The 24,368-nt window shown below is 42.7% G+C and overlaps 2 protein-coding genes and 1 long non-coding RNA gene across 3 annotated transcripts in view; 1 reads left to right on the top strand and 2 right to left on the bottom strand.

The window, feature by feature from the left end:
- The window catches only part of LOC137416494 (uncharacterized), a 78,942-nt gene extending 71,175 nt beyond the window's left edge, over positions 1-7,767 (bottom strand). The window contains exon 1 of the mRNA XM_068102105.2: positions 7,203-7,767. Within this exon, the coding sequence (XP_067958206.2) occupies positions 7,203-7,596 (394 nt within the window). The 5' untranslated portion in view covers positions 7,597-7,767. The remainder of the gene's footprint in view (positions 1-7,202) is intronic.
- LOC137416573 (uncharacterized) overlaps positions 1-24,368 on the top strand; it is a 471,916-nt gene that overhangs the window by 413,589 nt on the left and 33,959 nt on the right. The window lies entirely within an intron of this gene.
- LOC144889572 (uncharacterized) lies at positions 11,893-22,802 on the bottom strand. Its single transcript, XM_078770290.1, has 6 exons — positions 22,370-22,802; positions 15,310-15,400; positions 14,778-15,046; positions 14,441-14,692; positions 14,092-14,257; positions 11,893-13,887 (listed from the first exon to the last, which is right to left on the bottom strand). The coding sequence occupies exons 1-5, from the start codon at positions 22,725-22,727 to the stop codon at positions 14,226-14,228; spliced, it is 1,002 nt and encodes a 333-aa protein (XP_078626416.1). The 5' UTR covers positions 22,728-22,802; the 3' UTR covers positions 11,893-13,887; positions 14,092-14,225.

Below are 24,368 nucleotides of genomic sequence, written 5' to 3'. Positions count from 1 at the left end.
GAAGAGAGTGAGGGAGTTTGTTCCAGAGGCGGGAGAAAAGAGGAATGAAGGAGTGAAGGTGAGCAGAGAGTCTTGATTTTGGCAGTTTAACCATAAGAGGGTTGCAGGCAGATCTTGTGCGACCTGTAGGAATATTTGGGGGACAGAGCCCAGAGAGAGCTGGGGGGGGGCAAGGCCAGAGAGGAGTCGGTAGAAGACGGAAAGACCACCAACCTGCCTGCGGTGAGTGAGTGAGAGGCCCTTGGAGTTAGCTTCATCGCGGGAGATTCCAATGATTGTGAATGCTTTGGTTTCAACAGCGTGAAGGCGAGCTAGGTGTGAGGCAGGAGCACCAGCCCAGAGGGGAGAGCAGTATTCCATTGAGCTGCGGATGAAAGCCTTGTATGTGGTGAGGAGCTCAGGTGTGCCAAGGAAGGACTTCGCACGACGGAGGATGCCCAGTCGGCGACTGGCTTTGGAGGCCAGATTTGAAATGTGGTTTTCCCAGGAAAGATCATGGCAGATAGTGAGACCCAAAAGCTTGAGTGACAGAACTTCTTGGAGAGGATTATTCAGAAAGTGGATGGGAGGGTTGTCCAGTCGGTCTTTTCGGAGAGACATCGTAAGAGTGTGAGATTTGTCAGGATTGAAAGACATGTTCCACTTGTTTGCCCAGTCTGATTTTCTCAAGGTCTGCAGAGAGTGAGGAGGCTGCAGACTGCCGATCTGAGCGATGAAGAATGGAGCGACAGAGAGTAGAGTCGTCAGCAAAGAGATAGAGAGGATTTTCAAGAGAGTCAGAGAGATCATTGATGAAGACCAGAAAAAGCACAGGGCCCAGAACACTGCCTTGGGGAACTCCAGCCTGAACAGGAAGAAGAGATGAGCGAAACCCATTCAGGGCCACACGTTGACTACGACTAGAGAGGAAGTCCGCCAGCCATGCGTGGAGATTTCCATGAATACCAAAAGAGGAGAGTTTGGTGAGCAGAGCGGGGTGCCAGACCGTATCGAAGGCACGTGATATGTCAAGGGAGACTGCTCTAATTTCCTGTTTGGCATTGAGGACCTCCATCCATTGTTGAGAAAGCAGAAGCAGCATGTCCAGAGTGGAGTGTCCAGGTCTGAAACCAAATTGATGATCAGAGATCAAGCCATTGGAGAAGAGGAAAGATTTCATATCTGAAGCAATGATGGATTCCATGACTTTGCTGATAATTGGGAGAAGGCTGATTGGTCTGTAGTTGCTGGGATCTGTTTTTGCACCTTTTTTGTGCAAAGCGGTGATGTTGGCAGATTTCCAAGCAGATGGAAGATGACCTTGAGGAAAAGAGAGGGTGAAGAGAACAGAGAGAGGGAGTGAAAGAGCGGAAGAACATGATTTTAGGACCCGTGGGCTGATGCCGTCAGGTCCAGTTGCAGAATCAGAATCGAGGGTTGACAGAAACTTTTCCACCTTGTCAGGAGGAAAGGACACAGAGTCCAGGAGCAGCTGGGTACGACTGGGTATGGTGGGTACAGAGAGGGATGGGTTTGGGACACAAGATTTAGAGGCAAACACAGAGTTGAGGCATTCAGCTTTTTCACGTGCGGAGTCAGCCGTGTGGCCATTTGAGGTGAGGGAGGGGATGGAGGGGGAACAAACACCAGAAACAGATTTGACCAGACGCCACCAGGATTTGGAAGAGGGAGACAGATAAGAGAGTTCGGTCCTGAGAACGGAGAGATATTGTTTCCTGGCTCTCCTGAGGGTGGACACTCGCTTGTTTCGGGCTTTGTGAAAGGAAATGAGATTTCCTTCCGTTGGATTTGCTTTCCAGGAGACGAAAGCAAGTTGTTTCTGGGCAATAGCCTCACTACAAGATTCCGTGTACCATGGACGGGAGGAAGGGTATGACAACTGAAGACGAGATGGGATAAATCTGTGCATGAGAGAGAGCAATTTACTTTGGAAGAATTCCCAGGATGAGTTGATGTCAGAGGCAGTAGAGATGGGAGACCAGTCCAGATGATTGATGGCTGCTTGAAGACCGTGCCAGTTGGCCTGAGTGAAATGCCAGACTCGTCGACGCTGAGGAGGCTCTCTGAGAATGGTCAGAGAGATGTCCACTTTAACAAGCACATGATCAGAAGAGCCGATTGGAGCAGAAGAAGAGCAGCAGACATTTTCAGGGAAGTTAGTCATAACTAAGTCCAGAAGAGAAGATGCTCTGTTGACTGAGATCCGGGTTGGGAAATTGACAGATTGTGTCAGTCCCAGTGAGTCACAGAAGTCCTTTGCTGAAGAGCCATGGCTGGTGAGAGAGGTACCCACCCCCAGCCAACTGGCATGGTGACAGTTGAAATCACCACATATGAGGAAGAGAGAGTTGTGATGGGTAGATAGAAGTTGGTCCATATTATCAGACAGCGAGATGTAGATGGAGTCATCACTGTTTGGTGGACGGTACAACACACATATGAACAAAAGGTGGGAGCGAAGGGGAAGCCGAAGCCAAAGCTATTCCTGGGGGTGAGGTGGAGAGAGGGCAGTGCAGGGCGAGTGAGGAAGAGAGTTTTTTTATAAAGATAGCAACCCCACCTCCAGGACGAGGCTCAGGTCTATCATACCGAAGGAGGGAGTAACCTGGGAAAGATACCAAGGAATCAGAGACATCATGAAGGAGGAAAGTTTCTGTTAAGCAGATCACGTCTGGTTTGTCAGAAGCAACCTGTATGGAGAGATCAGTCAAGTTTGAGCGAAGGCCCCGGATGTTTGAGGTCCATACTGTTAAGGAAGAGGAAGGGGGAGCATCGGATACAGAACAGGGGGGGGAGCGGTTGAGTAAGATGTGGAAGAGGAGGAAGAGGTAGGGAGAGCTGTTGAAGGTGTGTCAGAGATTACAGAATAGCTTGGAGAAAGGGAAGAATGGGGCGGACAAAAGGTTTGATGGTGATTGGGTGAGGCGCAGTGAGGTGTTATTTGAGGAGGGGGGAGAGTGAGGCAGAAGGTTGAGGGAGAAGAAGGTGAAAGTTGGAAGGGGGAAGAAGCGGGGAGGACGCTTTGAGGAGGAGGGGTGAGAGGGGAGTCTAGGAGGGGAGGAGTGAGGGAGAGTCTCGGAGGGGAGGGGTGTGGGGGGAGTTTAGGAGGGAAGGGGCAGGGGGGAAGATTTGAAAGAGATGGGTGATGGGGAAGATTTGGAGGGAAGGGGTGAGATTGGATTTTGAAAAGTGTACGATTAATGGGAAACGAAAATTTTTTGCAAAATGAGTTTCTTGAGACATTCGAGTCAAAAATACATTTGAGGACGCTGAAGGATGGGTGGAGTTCTGGAGAGTTTAGAGAATGAATGAATAGATTTGGTGAGCAAGTCGAAAGCATTCTTTTATAGAAGAAGAAGAAAAAGGTGTTATAGAATATGACAAAATAAAGTTCTTCAGGGGACAGGTGAAACATTTTTTAACAACGTGATCACGAACAACGTGGTCGAAGAACGAACGAACAAATAAGAACGAACAAACGGATAAGAACAGAGAAGGAAAATATTTTTTTGGTTTTTTTTTTTGAGATTTTAAAACAAGGAAGTATGGGGTGAAAAGACTGTGAAAAACAGAGACCGAAAGTAATTGCAGCGCAATCGAAGAACCGCTGAGACAAAAACAAAAGCCTCAAGCCAAGGTCTGACACGGTAGCCTACTAGTACTACACTAGGCCTCAGAATACATGATACGAAAAAACCGACGATTCTGTACACAGGTATGAAAAACCAACACCGAGAAACCTATTAAAGTCACCCCAATAGGTACATACACCGAAAGAAAGATACAGATTCGACAAAAACACAATTGTGAAAAATTACTTAACTTCGAAAGCGTGCGCGCAGGGACAGCTTTGAATAGACGTGACGACCAATATTGCGCATGCGCAGATCCTTGTGCACTGAGCAGCTTAGGAGGTCCTTACAGGACATGGCATTCCAATTACAAAATAAACAAGAAAGAGTAATTAGAGATTGCAGACCCCTCGCCAGGACATCTTTTCAGTGGTTTTGAAGGCTTTCGTAGTAAAACAAATATGGCAGCTGAACCACGTGACCAATGACGTCATCGTTATTTTTTTTCAACACCAATTTATCCCGAGATGATGCTCAATAAATTTCATCGTGATCGGATGACGTTTTGTACTTGTCGAATTATGACGTCATAATGGAGTAACCTATGACATCATCATTAACATGTTATTCCACATCGAGAGCTCTTTACAATGAGCCATGTCTCAATTTTTTCTATGCATCGCTTTCGGCGATATATTTCGGTGCAAAGTTTTTCGGTTTTTCCAAGATGGCGACCGAACCACGTTACCGATTACATCATCATTTATTTTTTCTCCACAAATTTATCCCTAGATGATGCTCAAGAAATTTCATCTTGATCGGATGACGTTTTGTACTTGTCGAATTATGAAGTCATGATGGAGGCACCCATGACATCATCATTAACATCTTCTATTCCCAATGGTGAGTTCTATACAATGAGCCATGTCTCAATTTTTTATATGCAGTGCTTTCGGAGAGATAGAGGTGCAAAGTTTTTCAGTTTTTGCAAGATGGGCGCAGAACCACGTGACCCATGACGTCATAATTATAATTTTAAAATTCTACAAGTGGAGTTGCACCTATGGTGAAAATTTCCTGTCAATCGGACCAACGGTTGCAGAGAAAATCATATTTATTCTGTGCGGACAAACAAACAAACAGACAGACAAACAAACAAACAAATGAAAAATCACTCATAAAGCGACACTTGGCAAAACACAACAAAGTAGCATGGCACTGAGTAGAGCGTCTGTTTGACCTCAAAATTAATTAGTGGTTGAATTCAGTGACTTGATATGCAAATCGCCTTCAAAGTTTATGTTAATCTGATGAAAATTGACAATTTTAGAAATTTAGCCTATGTTGACCTTATGACCTATGTTGATCTCAAAAATAGTTCGTGGTTGAATTCAGTTCGCTGATATGAAAATCCTATTCAAATTTCAAGTCAATCGGATGAAAATTGAGGATTTTAGAAATATGAAAAAAGTGGTTGACCTTTGGCCTATGTTGACCTTGCGACCTATGTTGATCATAAAAATAGTTGGTGGTTGAATTCAGTTACCTGATATGTAAATCTCATTCAAATTTCAAGTCAGTTGGATGAAAATTGAGGATTTTAGAAATATGAAAAAAAGTGGTTGACCTTTGGCCTATGTTGACCTTGCGACCTATGTTGATCATAAAAATAGTTGGTGGTTGAATTCAGTTAACTGAAATGTAAATCTCATTCAAATTTCAAGTCAGTTGGATGAAAATTGAGGACTTTAGAAATTTGAAATTGTTGTTGACCTTTGGACTATGTTGACCTCTTGGTCTATGCTGATCTCAAAAATTGTTGGTGGTTGAATTGAGTTTGCCGATTTGAAAATTATATTCAAATTTCAAGTCAATCGGATGAAACTTGAGGATTTTGGAAATTAAAAAAAAAGTGGTGGGCCTTTGGCCTGTTGACCTTTTGACCTCAAAAATATATAGGATTTTGCCGGACCACGAACTCCACCATTTAGTGAAGTTTCGTGAAGATCTGTTTAAAATTGTGACCTGTAGGCAAGTATAAGTGAGCGGACGGACACACACACACACACACACACACACACACACACACACACACACACACACACACACACACACACACACACACACACACACACACACACACACACACACACACACACACACACACACACACAAACAGTGTAAATACACACACACATAAACAGTGTAAACACAGATAAACAGTGTAAACACACATAAACACACAAACAGTGTAAACACACATAAACACACAAACAGTGTAAACACACATAAACAGTGTAAACACATAAACACACACATAAACAGTGTAAACACATAAACACACACATAAACAGTGTAAACACATAAACACACACATAAACAGTGTAAACACACAAACACACACATAAACAGTGTAAACACATAAACACACACATAAACAGTGTAAACACACAAACACACACATAAACAGTGTAAACACACATAAACAGTGTAAACACATAAACACACATAAACAGTGTAAACACATAAACACACACATAAACAGTGTAAACACATAAACACACACATAAACAGTGTAAACACATAAACACACACATAAACAGTGTAAACACACAAACACACACATAAACAGTGTAAACACACATAAACAGTGTAAACACATAAACACACACATAAACAGTGTAAACACACATAAACAGTGTAAACACACATAAACAGTGTAAACACACATAAACAGTGTAAACACACATAAACAGTGTAAACACATAAACACACACATAAACAGTGTAAACACACATAAACAGTGTAAACACACATAAACAGTGTAAACACATAAACACACACATAAACAGTGTAAACACACATAAACACACACATAAACAGTGTAAACACACATAAAAACAAACAAACACACACATAAACAGTGTAAACCCACATAAACACAAACATAAACACATAAACAGGGTAAACACACATAAACACAAACATAAACACACATAAACAGCATAAACACACATAAACAGGGTAAACACACATAAAAACAAACAAACACACATAAACAGTGTAAACCCACATAAACACAAACAAACACACATAAACAGGGTAAACACACATGAACAGTGTAAACACACATAAGCAGTGTAGTAAACACACATAAACAGTGTACACACATATAAACACATATAAAGTGTACACACACATAAACACACATAAAAACAAACATAAACACACATAAACGGTGTAAACACACATAAACACACATAAAAACACACATAAACGGTGTAAACACACATAAACGGTGTAAACACACACATAAATGGTGTAAACACACATAAACACACACATAAACAGTGTAAACACACATAAAAACAAACATAAACATACACATAAACGGTGTAAACACACATAAACACACACATAAACAGTGTAAACACACATAAGCAGTGTAGTAAACACACATAAACAGTATAAACACACACACACACACACACACACACACACACACACACACACACACACACACACACACACACACACACACACACACACACCCCATCCATTTAAACTGAAGTAGATAGTTGTGTGAGGTGTGGAATAAGAAGAGTAAGGAGTTTTACGTCATCGACTCACCATCCTCGGGGTCTCTTTCATCTTCTTCAAGACCCGGGTATTCATCTTCGATCTTGATCTGCAGGACTAGTGCAGAAATAACAGGCACTCCCGGCTCCTTTCCACCACATCCGGGCACGACAGTCCGTTCCGATATTCGTCCCGCACGGACCGACTCCATGTACCGACACAGCTCGGCGTACATGGTGTAGGGGAACTTCCGTGCGGACAAAGCACACAGTCGATCCCTCACCGGAGCGGGCTCGGCTCGGGCACAGAGAGCTCCGAATATCTCGATCCCCAGACCAGTGATGGCGGCTCTGAGAGACTCCTCCGGTAGACCCTGGTTCTTCAGCCAGGCTGGGCCGGGAACGGGGCCGGGACCGAGGCCGCACCGAGCTCTTGTCAGGTCCATTCTTCATCCGGAAGCTGCGCCGAGATTAGAAATAAGTAAGAACGCGTTTTGTAGAAGGAGGAGAAAGGAGAAATTCGCGTTGGAAGATATTTCCATGTGGACAAGAGCGGCCAGTTTGGTAGCAAAAAGAGCTAAGCCGCAACTGCAGGAAGTGACGTCACGTCAGCGCCTGGATCGTTCAGCGCGCGCTATTTGTTATTTAAGATTTCCGCGCTTTTTTCTGAGCGCTCGCCTCAATGGCGAAGGGGGAGACAGCGGAAACTCGGACTAAAAGGGGGGGGGGGGGAATTCAGAGGTGCCTATAAAGACTGAGCAGTGAATGATTGAAATTGGGGGAAAAAAATAAAATAAAAAATAGCCCCCCCCCACTCTTCCACAGGTTGAGACGACGCGGCGATTCCAACCCCCTCCTCCTGCCCCAGCGAGCTTTTCGTGGATATTTTTCACTCAAAATGCTTCATTGACAAACCGACAACAACGCATTTTTAAACAACTTCACATTTCCTCTATCTGATCGATTAATCAATACAGACCTCCTTTTCGCTATGGTTTGGATACCATCTATTTATTACGTACCCGATGGTTTGGAAACCATCTATTTATTACGTACCCGATGGTTTGGAAACCATCTATTTATTACGTACCTGACGGTTTGGAAACCATCTATTTATTACGGACCCGACGGTTTGGAAACCATCTATTTATTACGGACCCGACGGTTTGGAAACCATCTATTTATTACGTACCCGACGGTTTGGAAACCATCTATTTATTACGTACTCGATGGTTTGGAAATTATCTATCGGTTCACGAGTTATCAAGTGACCACTATATTCGTCATGTGTGTGCGTCTGTCTGTGTGTGTGTCTGTATGTCTGTGTGTCTGTCTGTCCGCAGCAAAACTACCCGATGATATCATCCGATCTCGATGAAACTTCGGTGGGAGGTCGATATCATGATCTAGTTGTGTCCTGCCGAGAGTGGGCGTATTGCGCCCATTGTGGGCGGAGCCACGCCCGAAAAAGATGTCTTTTTAGGGGGTAATTGAGTTCAAGCTACATCTTCTCCGAGGGGTTTGGTGGAATCTGACAGGGGTTTCGATATTTGGTTAGGCCAATGTCACGTGTCTAGCCCCACGGAGGTAGATTTTTCATTTTTTTTTCTTCATTTAAAAAAATTTATTTATTTATTCATTTCATTTTTCACCGAATTTTCGGTATTGTGTAGCTAACTAATCTCTAAACTGATTATACATTATTTTCTATCTCATTTCAAGGTCAGTAACAGCCTGGTGTTGGCTTAGTGGTGTGGGTGCTGGCTTGGGATCCTAGGATCCTGGGTTCGAATCCAAGTAGGTGGTTGATCTCAGCCTGTTCATCCCTCTGAGGTCGGTAAATTGAGTACCAGTTCACTGGTAATACCCTGTGTGTTGCAAGAGGCGATTAATAGGGTTGGTGGCAGGAAGGGCATCTGGACCATAAAATCATTGCTTCAAAAAGGGGACCATGGTGTCCAAAAAAGGCCAACCCCTGCTCTGTGGGGAGAAATGGCCTCTAAAGGTGGTTCTTCTTTTTATTTCAAGGTCAGTAACCTTCGTTTTGACATTTCCGGGGCTGGCCTGTCCGGGCCTGTTTCGGTTATAGTCCTTCCTTTGTCATTGAATACCGCTCGCTCGTGAACCATCGTCGTCTCCTGACTTGTTTATTACGTACTCGCTGAATTTTTTTTCCCCCACCGATTTCTCGTCAGGTTGTTTTGTGACTCATTCAGGAGATTTTGGATCAGATTTTTTCTTTTTTACATGCGACATTTTTTTTACCATCATCGAAGTCAAGGTTTTCGAGAGCCGCTGCTGTTGTTGTTGGGGGTAAATTTTTGAAATAGCATCCATTGGTTGGACAGCTGCCAGACCACACCCACATCTGTCGCTTGACTCCACCCACCATAGCACCGAGACGAAATGATATGGCCGCCATCTTGGTTTTCTGGTGAGCCTAAAACATTAGGCCTGTAAGCCTCTGCTGATTATACACTGCTCAGGTTTGTTGCATCAGATTGCCATTGGCTTTGTTTGTGTCGAGTGTTATTCACGATGAGAGACCCATATGTCCAATGATAAGGTTTAAGCCTATCAGAATGCAGGGTAATCAAGCGTTATCTTCTATATATATATATAAAAAAAGAAAGTTTTTGTTTGTTTGTTTGTCTGTCTGTCTGCACGCGCTAATCTACTGAACGGTGAAAGATAGGAGGAAACCTCTGAGACAAAAAATGTCGGGACGAGCCCCGGGAAGGTTATAGGCTAGGTGGCGAGGCCGGTCGAGGCCGCCTCGGCCAGGCTGGGCCCATTTCGCAATTAAAAGCTGAGCTGAATTATTGTAGTCAATCTTCTACGGCCACGAGTAAAAGCTGAATTATAGTAGTAAATTCATTCAAAAAGAACCCGGGCAACGCGGGGTGCTTTCGGCTAGTGTAACATAAATTACTTTTTTAATTTAACTTCCCCCAAACAGGGCATAAAGTCACTCTATTGAATAAAAATAGGGGTAATACCCCATGGCGCTCACCTGATGGAATAAAGCAGTATACTTCACCGACTAAAAGGTATTTTAAATGGTATAACAGTATTTTAGTCCAATTTCAATGCTTGCTAGGAGACATGGCAGCATGCAGAATCATACTGATGTAATTATAAGACTTTAAACCAAAAAAACACCTATTTTGGGGGGGGAAACCCCCTCCGCATAGACGCCATTAGACCCCGATTTTTCTAATGCCATGAACAAACGAAGGTGAACAAATGAAGAATCGTGAACAAATGAAGGTTGTCATCAAGTCTCATCCAAATTGAATGTAGTTTTAGAAGAGAGCAAATACCTATTTTAGGGGGTCCAACCCCCCACAAACCCCTGTAAATCCTGATTCTTTTTTATGCCGTGAACAAACTTTGGTGCATCACGGGTGATGAAGGTTGTGGTCAAGTTGCATAGAAAATGTGTGTGTAGTTTCAGAGAAGCGAGCAAATGTTTATTTTGGGGGGCAACCCTCCCTCGCCCTCCTCCCATCCCCGATAGACCGTCTTAGAACCCGATTTTTTTTTAATGCCATGAAAAACGATGGTACAATTTCTGGCAACCCGCGGATCTTTCAGCCATTGGTGTAGCATGAAACCATCTGGGTTTCATGAATGTGTGCCGTCCCTCGGACGGATGTTAAACGGGCATCCCATCTGCCGGCTTGAGTTGGAGGAAGTTAAAGATTCCACGGTGTTCTTCGCGAAGAGCAGGTGAGCTATCGCCGGCACCCTGAACAAATTACAAATTCCTGCCCTAACCTACAGAGGGCACTGCATCAACGGCACAGCCACACCCTCTGCCAATGATGCCACCCCACAGCCTTATGCTGCATACAAAAGAAGAATAACACATAGATATGGTACTGCATTCAAATACTACAGGTAACCATTTGATATCTTAAGGTGCACATTTCTCAGTGTTAGTTGTGGATTACTGTTCACTACAATGGCAACTACAACGGCACTCGCACTCGGTAGAGCGCAAACCTCTGCCAGGCCAACCAGTTTCGTTTTATATCCCACTAATAGGCAGAACTGGATCCGGACTTGAACCAAAAACTAATCAGCTTGTTCTTGTCACCCAACTAACTCATCCACTTTTTTAATCCGAAGCTGTCCACAACTTTTTGAAACATGCCATATTGTTTTTTGGGTCATGTCTCAATGACGAAGAATCACTTTTAAAAACTACTCTCGGATCCGGATCTTCACCAAAATCGAATCCATTAGTCCTCGTCACATACTCAACCTGCCCATCAACTTTTGTCCGAATCCATCCATAACGTTTTGAGATATCCTGCTCATAGACATCAGGGAAAACATAAGCGCCATCCACCTTTTTTCAGTAACGAAACATTATTGTTTCATTTTCAATAATGAAAAAAATACCATTTTTCCTATGCCACCTTCTGTGGGGAGGTAAGAAACAGACAGCCGGTGTTATTAGCAGGAAGGTTTGTATTGCACATATTAAACAACACCTAGCCAACATTTTATATTGGGCCAACGTTGGTCTAATGTCGGCCAATTCAATGGGCCCGTGCCGGTTCTGATCATCGGGCCAGTGCCAGCCCGACTGCGTCTACCGATCACAAACCACATAGAGCCCGACCTCTTAGCACCAACTACCCCTCCCTATACATACTGTCCGATTTCCAACGACAAACCGCTAACGACCCATCCACATGTACTCTGCCAATTCACAAAATTGGACCCAGATGTGTAAAATAAGCAGTAATTCAATTTATTGGAAAAATACCAAAAAAATAAATAAATAATCGACATACATTTGAATGTATAGAAAAATACAAAAATAGACATACATTTGAATGTATACAAAAATAGACACATTTGAATGTATACAAAAATTGACATACATTTGAATGTATACAAAAATACACATTTGAATGCATACAAAAATATAAAAATCGACATACATTTGAATGTATACAAAAATAGACACATTTGAATGTATACAAAAATTGACATACATTTGAATGTATACAAAAATACACATTTGAATGCATACAAAAATCGACATACATTTGAATGTATACAAAAATAGACACATTTAAATGTATACAAAAATACAAAAATAGACATACATTTGAATGTATACAAAAATAGACACATTTGAATATATACAAAAATTTACATACATTTGAATGCATACAAAAATACAAAAATAGACATTTGAATGTATACAAAAATATAAAAATAGACATACATTTGAATGTATAAAAAAATAGACATTTGAATGTCTACAAAAATTGACATACATTTGAATGCATACAAAAATACAAAAATAGACACATTTGAATGTCTACAAAAATTGACATACATTTGAATGTAAACAAAAATACAAAAATAGACATTTGAATGTCTACAAAAATTGACATACATTTGAATGAATACAAAAATAGACACGTTTGAATGTCTACAAAAATTGACATACATTTGAATGTAAACAAAAATACAAAAATAGACACATTTGAATGTCTACAAAAATTGACATATATTTGAATGCAAACAAAAATACAAAAATAGATACATTTGAATGTATGTATGTATACAAAAATAGACACATTTGAATGTATGTATGTATACAAAAATTGACATACATTTGAATGTATACAAAAATCGACATACATTTGAATGTATACAAAAATCGACATACATTTGAATGTATACAAAAATCGACATACATTTGAATGTATACAAAAATAGACATTTTAATGTATACAAAAATCGACATACGTTTGAATGGATACAAAAATCGACATACATTTGAATGGATACAAAAATACAAAAATACACATTTGAATGTCTACAAAAATTGACATACATTTGAATGTAAACAAAAATTGACATACATTTGAATGTATACAAAAATCGACATACATTTGAATGTATACAAAAATACAAAAATAGACATTTTAATGTATACAAAAATCGACATACATTTAAATGGATACAAAAATACAAAAATACACATTTGAATGTCTACAAAAATTGACATACATTTGAATGTAAACAAAAATTGACATACATTTGAATGTATACAAAAATCGACATACATTTGAATGTATACAAAAATACAAAAATAGACATTTTAATGTATACAAAAATCGACATACATTTGAATGTATACAAAAATACAAAAATAGACATTTTAATGTATACAAAAATCGACATACATTTTAATGTATACAAAAATCGACATACATTTGAATGTATACAAAAATACAATAATAGACATTTTAATGTATACAAAAATCGACAGATTTGAATGGATACAAAAATCGACATACATTTGAATGGATACAAAAATACAAAAATAGACACATTTGAATGTATACATAAATTGACATACATTTGAATGTATACAAAAAAAAATAAACAAAATCGACATACAGATGTCATTAATATCATCATGAAAAAACATGACTCATGAACTGATGATTTTCATAAAATTATTTCATTGGGAAGACGAAGAGCTCGATATACTTACACCAACTGGACACAAACGGGACTAGTCAGGATGATTATACAAATGGGACTAGTCAGGATGATTATTAAATCCGTCGTCTCGTGTTGTTTCTGTCTCTCGATTCGACCACCGAACCGATCCTTCGCATTATTGAGCCAGTTCTTTATTTTCGCCTCTATCTCGTCATCGCTGGCACGCTTGGTGGTGGGATTCATTCGGACGGTCCCTATTTAAAGAAAAGATTTAGGATTCCAAAAAAAGATGAAAAGCAAGCAAAGGTAATAATTATCAATGGGAAACAAAAGGGCTTGATCCTGAAATACAGACTGAAAATTCAGGCTCTTCATCAAATAGAGCTTTTGATCATTACATATCTTGGTCAAATTACTTCTGATAGATCAAGTAGAGTTTCAAATCAATTCTCTCTCACCTTTTATGACCTTGACAAGATGGCTCAAATCACGGAGTGAATGTTTTTCCAGATTTTTCCCTGTCCAGCTAAATTTCAAGCTGAGATCATGAGTCATAAGTTTCACCATGAGACGAGATACTGTGTTCTTCAGATTACTGCCGCCGAGAATCATCAAGTAGGCCACCTGTGGGGAAAAAAAAATCATGAGGTTAAAAGAGTCGAAGCCACAGACAAAAATACATGGTCAATACAGACAAACTCGCATGATTAAGTTTCACCAAGACTGAAACTTTTAATCCGACTCGGGCAAATTCCATCTTGCAAATCACATCATCGATATACAACTAGAGATTGATCTCATACTCACCGATGTCGAGTCTTGAGTAGAACGACTCTAATTTGAATAAATGTGGATGTACGGTATCGCTTACGACAGCTTTGGCACGATTGGCACCACAGACACTGGAGTTGAGGTCTGTAAGCTCCTCGAGAGTTTGGACAGGGAGATTTACGTCGTCAGACAAGTTGTCCTCCACTCCCGACACTTGAGCTGCATACATTCTCGTAAGGTTCTGGACATCTATTTTTATCTCCTCAAGAAGTTCAAAGACTTTTCGCTCTGGAAACGAGAGAATACGTTTTTGAAAGACACAAGGAAGTCACTGAGGTCAACTGAAATCACAATTGACAAACTCAACACTCACCAAAACTAACGACTGGGTTTGATTGTGCTCGCTGATTTGAGGTAGATGGTCGGAGTGACGGTGTCCTGAAGGACGCAAATGATAGAGATGATGTGAGATCGGGTCTGGTCGTTGGAGATGCAATGGCGGTTGAATAATCGAAGCGGGCGCTTTTATATGGCTTCGTTACATGCGGCGGCGTGTCGTCCTTTCGACGTTTCAGGTTTCTCTCTTCATCATCGAACGAAGAGTCACTCAGCACAGCACCATCCTTGAATCTTCTGTTGGGTCTGTAATTTTAAACAGGGCAGTGATGGGTCATCATGAGAAAAGACCATTCTCATGAGCAGCAGGTTTGATTAAATTGATGTTGATGAAGGCAGCGTATTTATTTAATACTTATTTCAAACGTTGAGAATCTGGAGTTACACCTCATATTTCCACTTTGTATGAACTGAGAAAGGTTTGTTGGTCTAGCTCTAGAAAACATCCACAGATTAAACGGAAGAACACATTAAGGAAAGCAGGATGAACAGATTAGCATCAAACTTACTTGTGGGGTCTCCTCCTTCCGTCATAAGTAGTGCCCATATCTGACGTGTCCAATGATTTCTGCAATTTTTTCATGGCCTTGGCATAGGTATCTGAAAAAAGTTTTCATTCGTCCCAAGGCCATTCCAAAAATTGGGTTTCCCGACAAAGGTTTCGAGATTTTTGCATTTTATTTAGCATTTGTAATCTCGATTTTCTTGGCACAAGTGACAAAATATTGCAGAACCACATATCAGTCTCGTGGATTTTGCTCCACTATACATCGCTTATTGAGTCCACGTTCACTTTTATTGTTTTTTACTCTCTACCACCTTCAGCACTCGTTTAGTTTTCTCCTCAATCCCATTACCTCACCTTTAATTCTTCCCTTTTATACCCCGTTTAGTGTCTTAAAAAATAAATTCAATTCCTTCCCTTCCAAAACCTGTCCTTGCGCTTCCCGGACATACTTCCTGCTCTCTGGAATTTTTGCCGTTTTCCACTCGACATTCCCACTGTGATCTTGAACGTTTTCATCACACAGCTAAACTTTATTTTCTTCAACCTGTTGCTTTTCCACTTTACTGCCTAACCTTAAAAAATTATAATAACTGATAAAAATGTATACGCTCCCACCGTACCAACCAAATACTTATATAAACCATGACTAACCTAGATGGTAGTCACGGTGTTTTTAAAAAAATGTCCAAACTTTCTCTTTCTCCCGTGTTGAATTCTCTATTCTACTACAATTCACTCCTCTTCTTCCTTTTTAAAAGGCTATCTTCAATTCGCTCTTTCAATCATTCTGATAAAAAAAAAAAAAAAACTTACAGTTCTTCCTTTCTCCAATCTCAAAACTCACCTTTATTCCACCACTCCTCTAACATTTTCAAAAAACGTATCTCTCACTTGAGGATTTTTTTTTTTTTTTTTTTTTTGTATACTGAATCGAGGCTCGTGAAAGAGCTAACATTTACTTCACAAACAAATCAACCAGACAAACAAAATATATAAAAAGAGGGAGCGGAAAAACAAGATGGGGAGAGAAGGTGAAGCACACAAACAACATTTGAGAGCAGGGAGATGTGTGGAAGGGAGAGGGCTTGGGGGGCAGAGGCGTGGGAAGGGGGGGGGGGGGGGGGAGGGAGAAGTATAAAACACAAGGACACCAAGGACTTCCAGGACAGAAGTTGGTATTTCAAAAAAGTGGAATTGGGGTGAAATTAGCGGGGATAGAAAAGATCAAGGTTTTGGATGGGGGAAGATAAGAGATGGTGGTGAACAGCTGTTTTAAAGACCTGGAGGGTGGAGTGGGATTGAAGAGAGTGAGGGAGTTTGTTCCAGAGGCGGGAGAAAAGAGGCATGAAAGAGTGAAGGTGAGCAGAGAGTCGTGATTTTGGCAGTTTGACCATAAGAGGGTTGCAGGCAGATCTTGTGCGACCTGTAGGAATATTTGGGGGACAGAGCCCAGAGAGGGCTGGGGGGGGGCAAGGCCAGAGAGGAGTCGGTAGAAGACGTAAAGACCACCAACCTGCCTGCGGTGAGTGAGTGAAAGGCCCTTGGAGTTAGCTTCATCGCGGGAGATTCCAATGATTCTGAACGCTTTGGTTTCAACAGCGTGAAGACGGGCTAGGTGTGAGGCAGGAGCACCAGACCAGAGGGGAGAGCAGTATTCCATTGAGCTGCGGATGAAAGCCTTGTATGTGGTGAGGAGCTCAGGTGTGCCAAGGAAGGACTTCGCACGACGGAGGATGCCCAGTCGGCGACTGGCTTTGGAGGCCAGATTTGAAATGTGGTTTTCCCAGGAAAGATCATGGCAGATAGTGAGACCCAAAAGCTTGAGTGACAGAACTTCTTGGAGAGGATTATTCAGAAAGTGGATGGGAGGGTTGTCCAGTCGGTCTTTTCGGAGAGACATCGTAAGAGTGTGAGATTTGTCAGGATTGAAAGACATGTTCCACTTGCTTGCCCAGTCTGTGATTTTGTCCAGGTCTGCAGAGAGTGAGGAGGCTGCAGACTGCCGATCTGAGGGATGAAGAATGGAGTGACAGAGAGTAGAGTCATCAGCAAAGAGATACAGAGGATTTTCAAGAGAGTCAGAGAGATCATTGATGAAGACCAGAAAAAGCACAGGGCCCAGAACACTGCCTTGTGGAACTCCAGCCTGAACAGGAAGAGGAGATGAGAGAAACCCATTCAGGGCCACACGTTGACTACGACTAGAGAGGAAGTCCGCCAGCCATGCGTGGAGATTTCCATGGATACCAAAAGAGGAGAGTTTGGTGAGCAGAGCGGGGTGCCAGACCGTATCGAAGGCACGTGATATGTCAAGGGAGACTGCTCTAATTTCCTGTTTGGCATTGAGGACCTCCATCCATTGTTGAGAAAGCAGAAGCAGCATGTCCAGAGTAGAGTGTCCAGGTCTGAAACCAAATTGATGATCAGAGATCAAGCCATTGGAGAAGAGGAAAGATTTCATATCTGAAGCAATGATGGATTCCATGACTTTGCTGATAATTGGGAGAAGGCTGATTGGTCTGTAGTTGCTGGGATCTGTTTTTGCACCTTTTTTGTGCAAAGCGGTGATGTTGGCAGATTTCCAAGCAGATGGAAGATGACCTTGAGCAAAAGAGAGGGTGAAGAGAACAGAGAGAGGGAGTGAAAGAGCGGAAGAACAGGATTTTAGGACCCGTGGGCTGATGCCGTCAGGTCCAGTTGCAGAATCCGAGTCGAGGGTTGACAGAAACTTTTCCACCTTGTCAGGAGGAAAGGACACAGAGTCCAGGAGCAGCTGGGTACGACTGGGTACGGTGGGTACAGAGAGGGATGGGTTTGGGACACAAGATTTAGAGGCAAACACAGAATTGAGGCATTCAGCTTTTTCACGTGCGGAGTCAGCCGTGTGGCCATTTGAGGTCAGGGAGGGGATGGAGGGGGAACAAACACCAGAAACAGATTTGACCAAACGCCACCAGGATTTGGAAGAGGGAGACAGATAAGAGAGTTCGGTCCTGAGAATGGAGAGATATTGTTTCCTGGCTCTCCTGAGGGTGGACACACACTTGTTTCGGGCTTTGTGAAAGGAAATGAGATTTCCTTCCGTTGGATTTGCTTTCCAGGAGACGAAAGCAAGTTGTTTCTGGGCAATAGCCTCACCACAAGATTCCGTGTACCATGGACGGGAGGAAGGGTATGACAACAGAAGACGAGATGGGATAAATCTGTGCATGAGAGAGAGCAGTTTGCTTTGGAAGAATTCCCAGGAAGAATTTATGTCAGAGGCAGTAGAGATGGGAGACCAGTCCAGATGATTGATGGCTGCTTGAAGACCGTGCCAGTTGGCCTGAGTGAAATGCCAGACCCGTCGACGCTGAGGAGGCTCTTCTGAGAATGGTCAGAGAGATGTCCACTTTAACAAGCACATGATCAGAAGAGCCGATTGGAGCACAAGAAGAGCAGCAGACATTTTCAGGGAAGTTAGTCATAACCAAGTCCAGAAGAGAAGATGCTCCGTTGACTGAAATCCGGGTCGGGAAATTGACAGATTGTGTCAGTCCCAGTGAGTCACAGAAGTCCTTTGCTGAAGAGCCATGGCTGGTGAGAGAGGTACCCACACCCAGCCAACTGGCATGGTGACAGTTGAAATCACCACATATGAGGAAGAGAGAGTTGGGATGGGTAGATAGAAGTTGGTCCATATTCTCAGACAGCGAGATGTAGATGGAGTCATCACTGTTTGGTGGACGGTACAACACACATATGAACAAAAGGTGGGAGCGAAGGGGAGGCCGTAGCCAAAGGTATTCCTGGGGGTGAGGTGGAGAGAGGGCAGTGCAGGGCGAGTGAGGAAGAGAGTTTTTTATAAAGAGAGCAACCCCACCTCCAGGACGAGGCTCAGGTCTATCATACCGGAGGAGGGAGTAACCTGGGAGAGATACCAAGGAATCAGAGACATCATGAAGGAGGAAAGTTTCTGTTAAGCAGATCACGTCTGGATTGTCAGAAGCAACCTGTATGGAGAGATCAGACAAGTTTGAGCGAAGGCCCCGGATGTTTGAGGTCCATACTGTTAAGGAAGAGGAAGGGGGAGCATCGGATACAGAACAGGGGGGGGGGGGGTGGTAGGGTAAGGTGTGGGAGAGGAAGAAGAGGTAGGGAGAGCTGTTGAAGGTGTGTCGGAGATTACAGAATAGCTTGGAGAAAGGGAAGAATGGGGCAGACAAAAGGTTTGATGGTGATTGGGAGAGGCGCAGTGAGGTGTTATTTGACGAGGGGGAAGAGCGAGGCAGAAGGTTGAGGGAGATGAAGGTGAAAGTTGGAAGGGGGAAGAAGCGGGGAGGACGCTTTGAGGAGGAGGGGTGAGAGGGGAGTCTAGGAGGGGAGGAGCGAGGGAGAGTCTCGGAGGGGAGGGGTGTGGGGGGAGATTTGAAAGGAATGGGTGATTGGGAAGATTTGGAGGGGAGGGGCAAGGGGGAAGATTTGAAAGAGATGGGTGATGGGGATGATTTGGAGGGGAGGGGCAAGGGGGTAGATTTAGAGGGGAGGGGTGATGGGAAATGGGATTTTGGGGTGATGGGATTTTGAAAAGTGTACGATTAATGGGAAACGAACATTTATTGCAAAATGAGTTTCTTGAGACATTCGAGTCAAAAATACGTTTGAGGACGCTGGAGGGAGGATGGAGTGCTGGAGAGTTTAGGGAATGAATGAAAGATGCACTATAAGAGATGGAATTTTTTTTTGGAATGAATAGATTTGGTGAGCAAGTCGAAAGCATCCTTTTATAGAAGAAGAAGAAAAAGGTGTTATAGAATATGACAGAATACAGGTCTCCAGGGGTCAGATGAGACATTTTTTAACAACGTGATCACGTGATCACAAACAACGTGGTCGAAGAACGAACGAACAAATAAGAACGAATAAACGAATAAGAACAGAAGGAAATGTTTTTTTTTTTTTTTTTTTTTTGAGATTTTAAAACAAGGAAGTATGGAATGAAAAGACCGTGAAAAACAGAGACCGGAAAGTAATTGCAGCGCGATCGGAGAACCGCCGAGCCAAAAACAAAGCCTCAAGCCAAGGTCGGACACGGTAGCCTAGTACTACACTTAGACCTCAGAATACGTGATACGAAAGACCGACGATTCTGTACACAGGTATGAAAAACCAACGCCAAGAATACTATTAAAGACACCCCAATAGGTACATACACCGAGAGAAAGATACAGTTTCGACAAAAACACAATTGTGAAAAGTTACTTAACTTCGAAAGCGAGCGCGCATGGACAGCTTTGAAGAGACGAGACCTCCAATCTTGCGCATGCGCAGGATCTCAAGATCTCAAGAAACCCAGTTTGTAATAAGTGTTCGATTTTCATTAATCGTTCCTTTTGTATTTCTTCCATGTCAAATCTTTCCCTGTCTGTTCCCTCCTCTTCTTGTACTCGCCTGTATCCAACCAACGCTACCTCGTACCAGTGTACCACTCCATGTCACCTTCTCCTACTCCCTCATACCCCTATATCACTACCTTCCCCCTACCCCTCCCTTTCAAAACTCCCCCCTCACACCTCCCCTTCAAATCTCCCTCCTCACCCCTCCCCTTCAAATCTCCCCCCTCACCTTCAAATTTCCCCTCTCACCCCTCCTCCCCAAAGTTACCTCTTAACTCATCCACAAAGCTGCCTCCTCCGTGCTTCCTCTGTCTTCCAACTCATTCCTGCACCTCCTCCAATCTTCTACTTCCCTCTGCCCTCTCTCCCCCCCTCCCACCCACCATATTACCTCCTCACTGTGCCTCATCCCATCACCACCTAGCTTCTCGTCATCCTGCCTTCTCTCCTTGCTCTTCGGCAATCCCCACCATACTGTCAACAGCTCTCCCTACCTCCTCAAACAGGACATCAAACATCCGGGGCCTTCGCTCAAACCTGACTGATCTCTCCATACAGGTTGCTTCTCCCAATCCAGACGTGATCTGCTTAACAGAAACTTTCCTCCTTCAAGTTATCTCTGATTCCTTAATATCTCTTCCTGGTTACTCCCTCCTCCGGTATGATAGACCTGAGCCTCGTCCTGGTGGTGGGGTGGCTATCTTTATCAAAAACTCTCTTCCTCACTCTCCTTGCACTGCCCTCTCTCCACCTCACCCCCAGGAGTACCTCTGGCTACGGCTTCCCCTTCACTCCCACCTTTTGTTCATATGCGAGTGGGTGTTATATACAGTCACACATATGTGAGTGAGTGTTATATAGTTATACATATGTGAGTGAGTGTTATATACAGTCACACATATGTGAGTGAGTGTTATATACAGTTATACATATGTGAGTGAGTGTTATATACAGTTATACATATGTGAGTGAGTGTTATATACAGTTATACATATGTGAGTGAGTGTTATATACAGTTATACATATGTGAGTGAGTGTTATATACAGTTATACATATGTGAGTGAGTGTTATATACAGTTATACATATGTGAGTGAGTTATATGCAGTTATACATATGTGAGTGAGTTATATACAGTTATACATATGTGAGTGAGTGTTATATACAGTTATACATATGTGAGTGAGTGTTATATACAGTTATACATATGCGAGTGAGTGTTATATACAGTTATACATATGTGAGTGAGTGTTATATAGTTATACATATGTGAGTGAGTGTTATATACAGTTATACATATGTGAGTGAGTTTTATATACAGTTATACATATGTGAGTGAGTTATATACAGTTATACATATGTGAGTGAGTGTTATATACAGTTATACATATGTGAGTGAGTGTTATATACAGTTATACATATGTGAGTGAGTGTTACATAGTTATACATATGTGAGTGAGTGTTATATACAGTTATACATATGTGAGTGAGTGTTATATACAGTTATACATATGTGAGTGAGTGTTATATACAGTTCAATGGGGAAATCCGCCGTCTGTGGTGCAGATAACACGTTCGCAGAATGGCCGCCACATACGTCACTCCGACACCCCGACCCGCTATCTATATATTCCACGGTCTCGACTTTGTATTTAGAAGAAGAAGAACTTTTAGTTCTCCGACTCACCGTCCTCGGGGTTTCTTTCATCTTCTTCAATTCCCGGGAGTTCGTTTTCGACCTTGATCCGTACGACCCCATCAGGTCCTCCCGTCTCCTTAACACACGTCCGTTCCGATCTTCGTCCCGCACGGACCGACTCCATGTGCCGACATAGATCGACGTACATGGTGAAGGTGAACTTCCGTGCGGCGAAAGAACACAGTCGATCCCTCACCGGAGCGGGCTCGGCTCGGGCACAGAGAGCTCCGAAGATCTCGATCCCCAGACCAGTGATGGCGGCTCTGAGAGACTCCTCCGATAGACCCTGGGTCTTCAGCCAGACCGGGAAGGGCCGGAGGCGATCATGACCTCTCGTGGAATCCATTCTCCGTCATAAACCGGCGCCGATTCAAAATAAATAACGCGTTTTGTACGTTTCTTCTTTTTGTTTTGTTCGAGTACAAATTCCCCCTCGTTATGCGTTATAAGCGTCGGAAGATATTTCCATGTGGACCAGATGAATCGGTTGAGTATCAAAAAGTGCAAAGCCAAAGGAGAGGAAGTGACGTCACCGATTGGATCGTTCCGCGTGTTCTCTCCAAACTCATGCCAGTGAACGGGATTCCCAGTTTAACATCCATCCGAGGGACGGAACACACATGGGATCATCCTGCCTGTAAAACACCAGGACGGCAGTTTATAGCTGGGTCGGGATCCGAATCCAGACGGACCCCATGCATGGTGAAATGGGACTGGCAGGGTGGCCTACAGGCTACAGGTAAGCATACTCACCTCTAGGTTGTCCAACCTGGGTTCGAATCCCGACCCAGCTACAAAGTCAAAATGTCATCCTCGTGTTTCACAGGCAGGTTGAGTCATCAAACTGTGCTTATTCCTGATAGGTGAAACACCCTACGACCCATGCCTGCAGAAAACAAGACCCTTTTTGAAACGCCGGCCGCATTTTCCATCCAATCGTCATGTCATTTTATTTAAACTCATTATCCAGGTGTAGGCGCTCAAGCGTTTGCGGAGAAACCGAGTTAAAAGCGAATGAGGGTAAAACTAGAAGGGCACTCAGTGGAGAGCAAACCTCCGCCTGGTTGGCCATATCACCCCATGGTGAAGAATCACTTTTAAAAAATTCTACTAGTACTAGCCGGATCCGGATCTTCACCAAAATTGAATCGATTCTTCCTTGTCCCACACACAACCTGTCCACCAAGTTTCGTCCAAATTCTTACATAGCTTTTTCAGATATTCCACTATGTATAGTTTTTGGCCCTACCTACCAATGGTGAAGAATCACTTAAAAATTAAATAATTCTCATATCCGAATCCATATTCAGATCTTCACCAAAATCGAATCGATTTGTCCTTATCAGACACCCAAACGGTCCACCAAGTTTTGTCCAAATCCGTCCATAACTTTTTGAGATATCCCGCAATGTATCGTTTTTGGTCCGATCTCCCAATGGTGAAGAATCACTTAATGAAATTAAATAATTCTCATATCCGAATCCATATTCAGATCTTCACCAAATTCAGATCTTCACGAAACTATTTGTCCTTGTCAGACACCCAAACGGTCCACCAAGTTCTGTCCAAATCAATCCGCAACTTTTTGAGATATCCCGCAATGTATCGTTTTTGTTCCTATCCCCCAATGGTGAAGAATCACTTTAAAAATTCCAGTAGCCGGATCCGAATCCGGATCTTCACCAAAATCGAATAATTTCGTCCTTGTCACATGCGCTACATCTCTGCCAAATCCCATCCGAATCCGTCCACAACTTTTTGAGATATTTTGTTCACAAACGGACAGACAGGGGTGAAAACAACCTCCATCCACCTTTGGTGGCGGAGGTAAAAATGAGGGCCTCGGCCAAAGTTCCGCATCATGGTCAAGCATGGTTGTGGACGCCGAATGGTAGTATCTTTCATATTTATGTTTAAATTTTTGGATGATTTTTAGATTTACCCTGTTTTCTATATTTCTTCTCAAGTCTCTGGTTCTGCGAAAGTT

The sequence above is a fragment of the Myxine glutinosa genome, chromosome 1 (genome assembly GCF_964187855.1).
Source record: "Myxine glutinosa chromosome 1, kmMyxGlut1.1, whole genome shotgun sequence".
Lineage (NCBI taxonomy): Eukaryota > Metazoa > Chordata > Myxini > Myxiniformes > Myxinidae > Myxine > Myxine glutinosa.
This window is presented reverse-complemented; position numbering and strand designations above follow the sequence as displayed.

What these genes read in the sequence shown, in the direction of transcription:
- LOC144889572 (XM_078770290.1), bottom strand. Translation starts at nt 22,727, where the DNA reads ATGGATTCCACGAGAGGTCATGATCGCCTCCGGCCCTTCCCGGTCTGG. An exon ending in AAACCCAGTCGTTAGTTTTG is followed by an intron (nt 14,693 to 14,777) that starts GTGAGTGTTGAG and finishes TCTCGTTTCCAG; the next exon opens with AGCGAAAAGTCTTTGAACTT. An exon ending in CTACTCAAGACTCGACATCG is followed by an intron (nt 14,258 to 14,440) that starts GTGAGTATGAGA and finishes TTTTCCCCACAG; the next exon opens with GTGGCCTACTTGATGATTCT.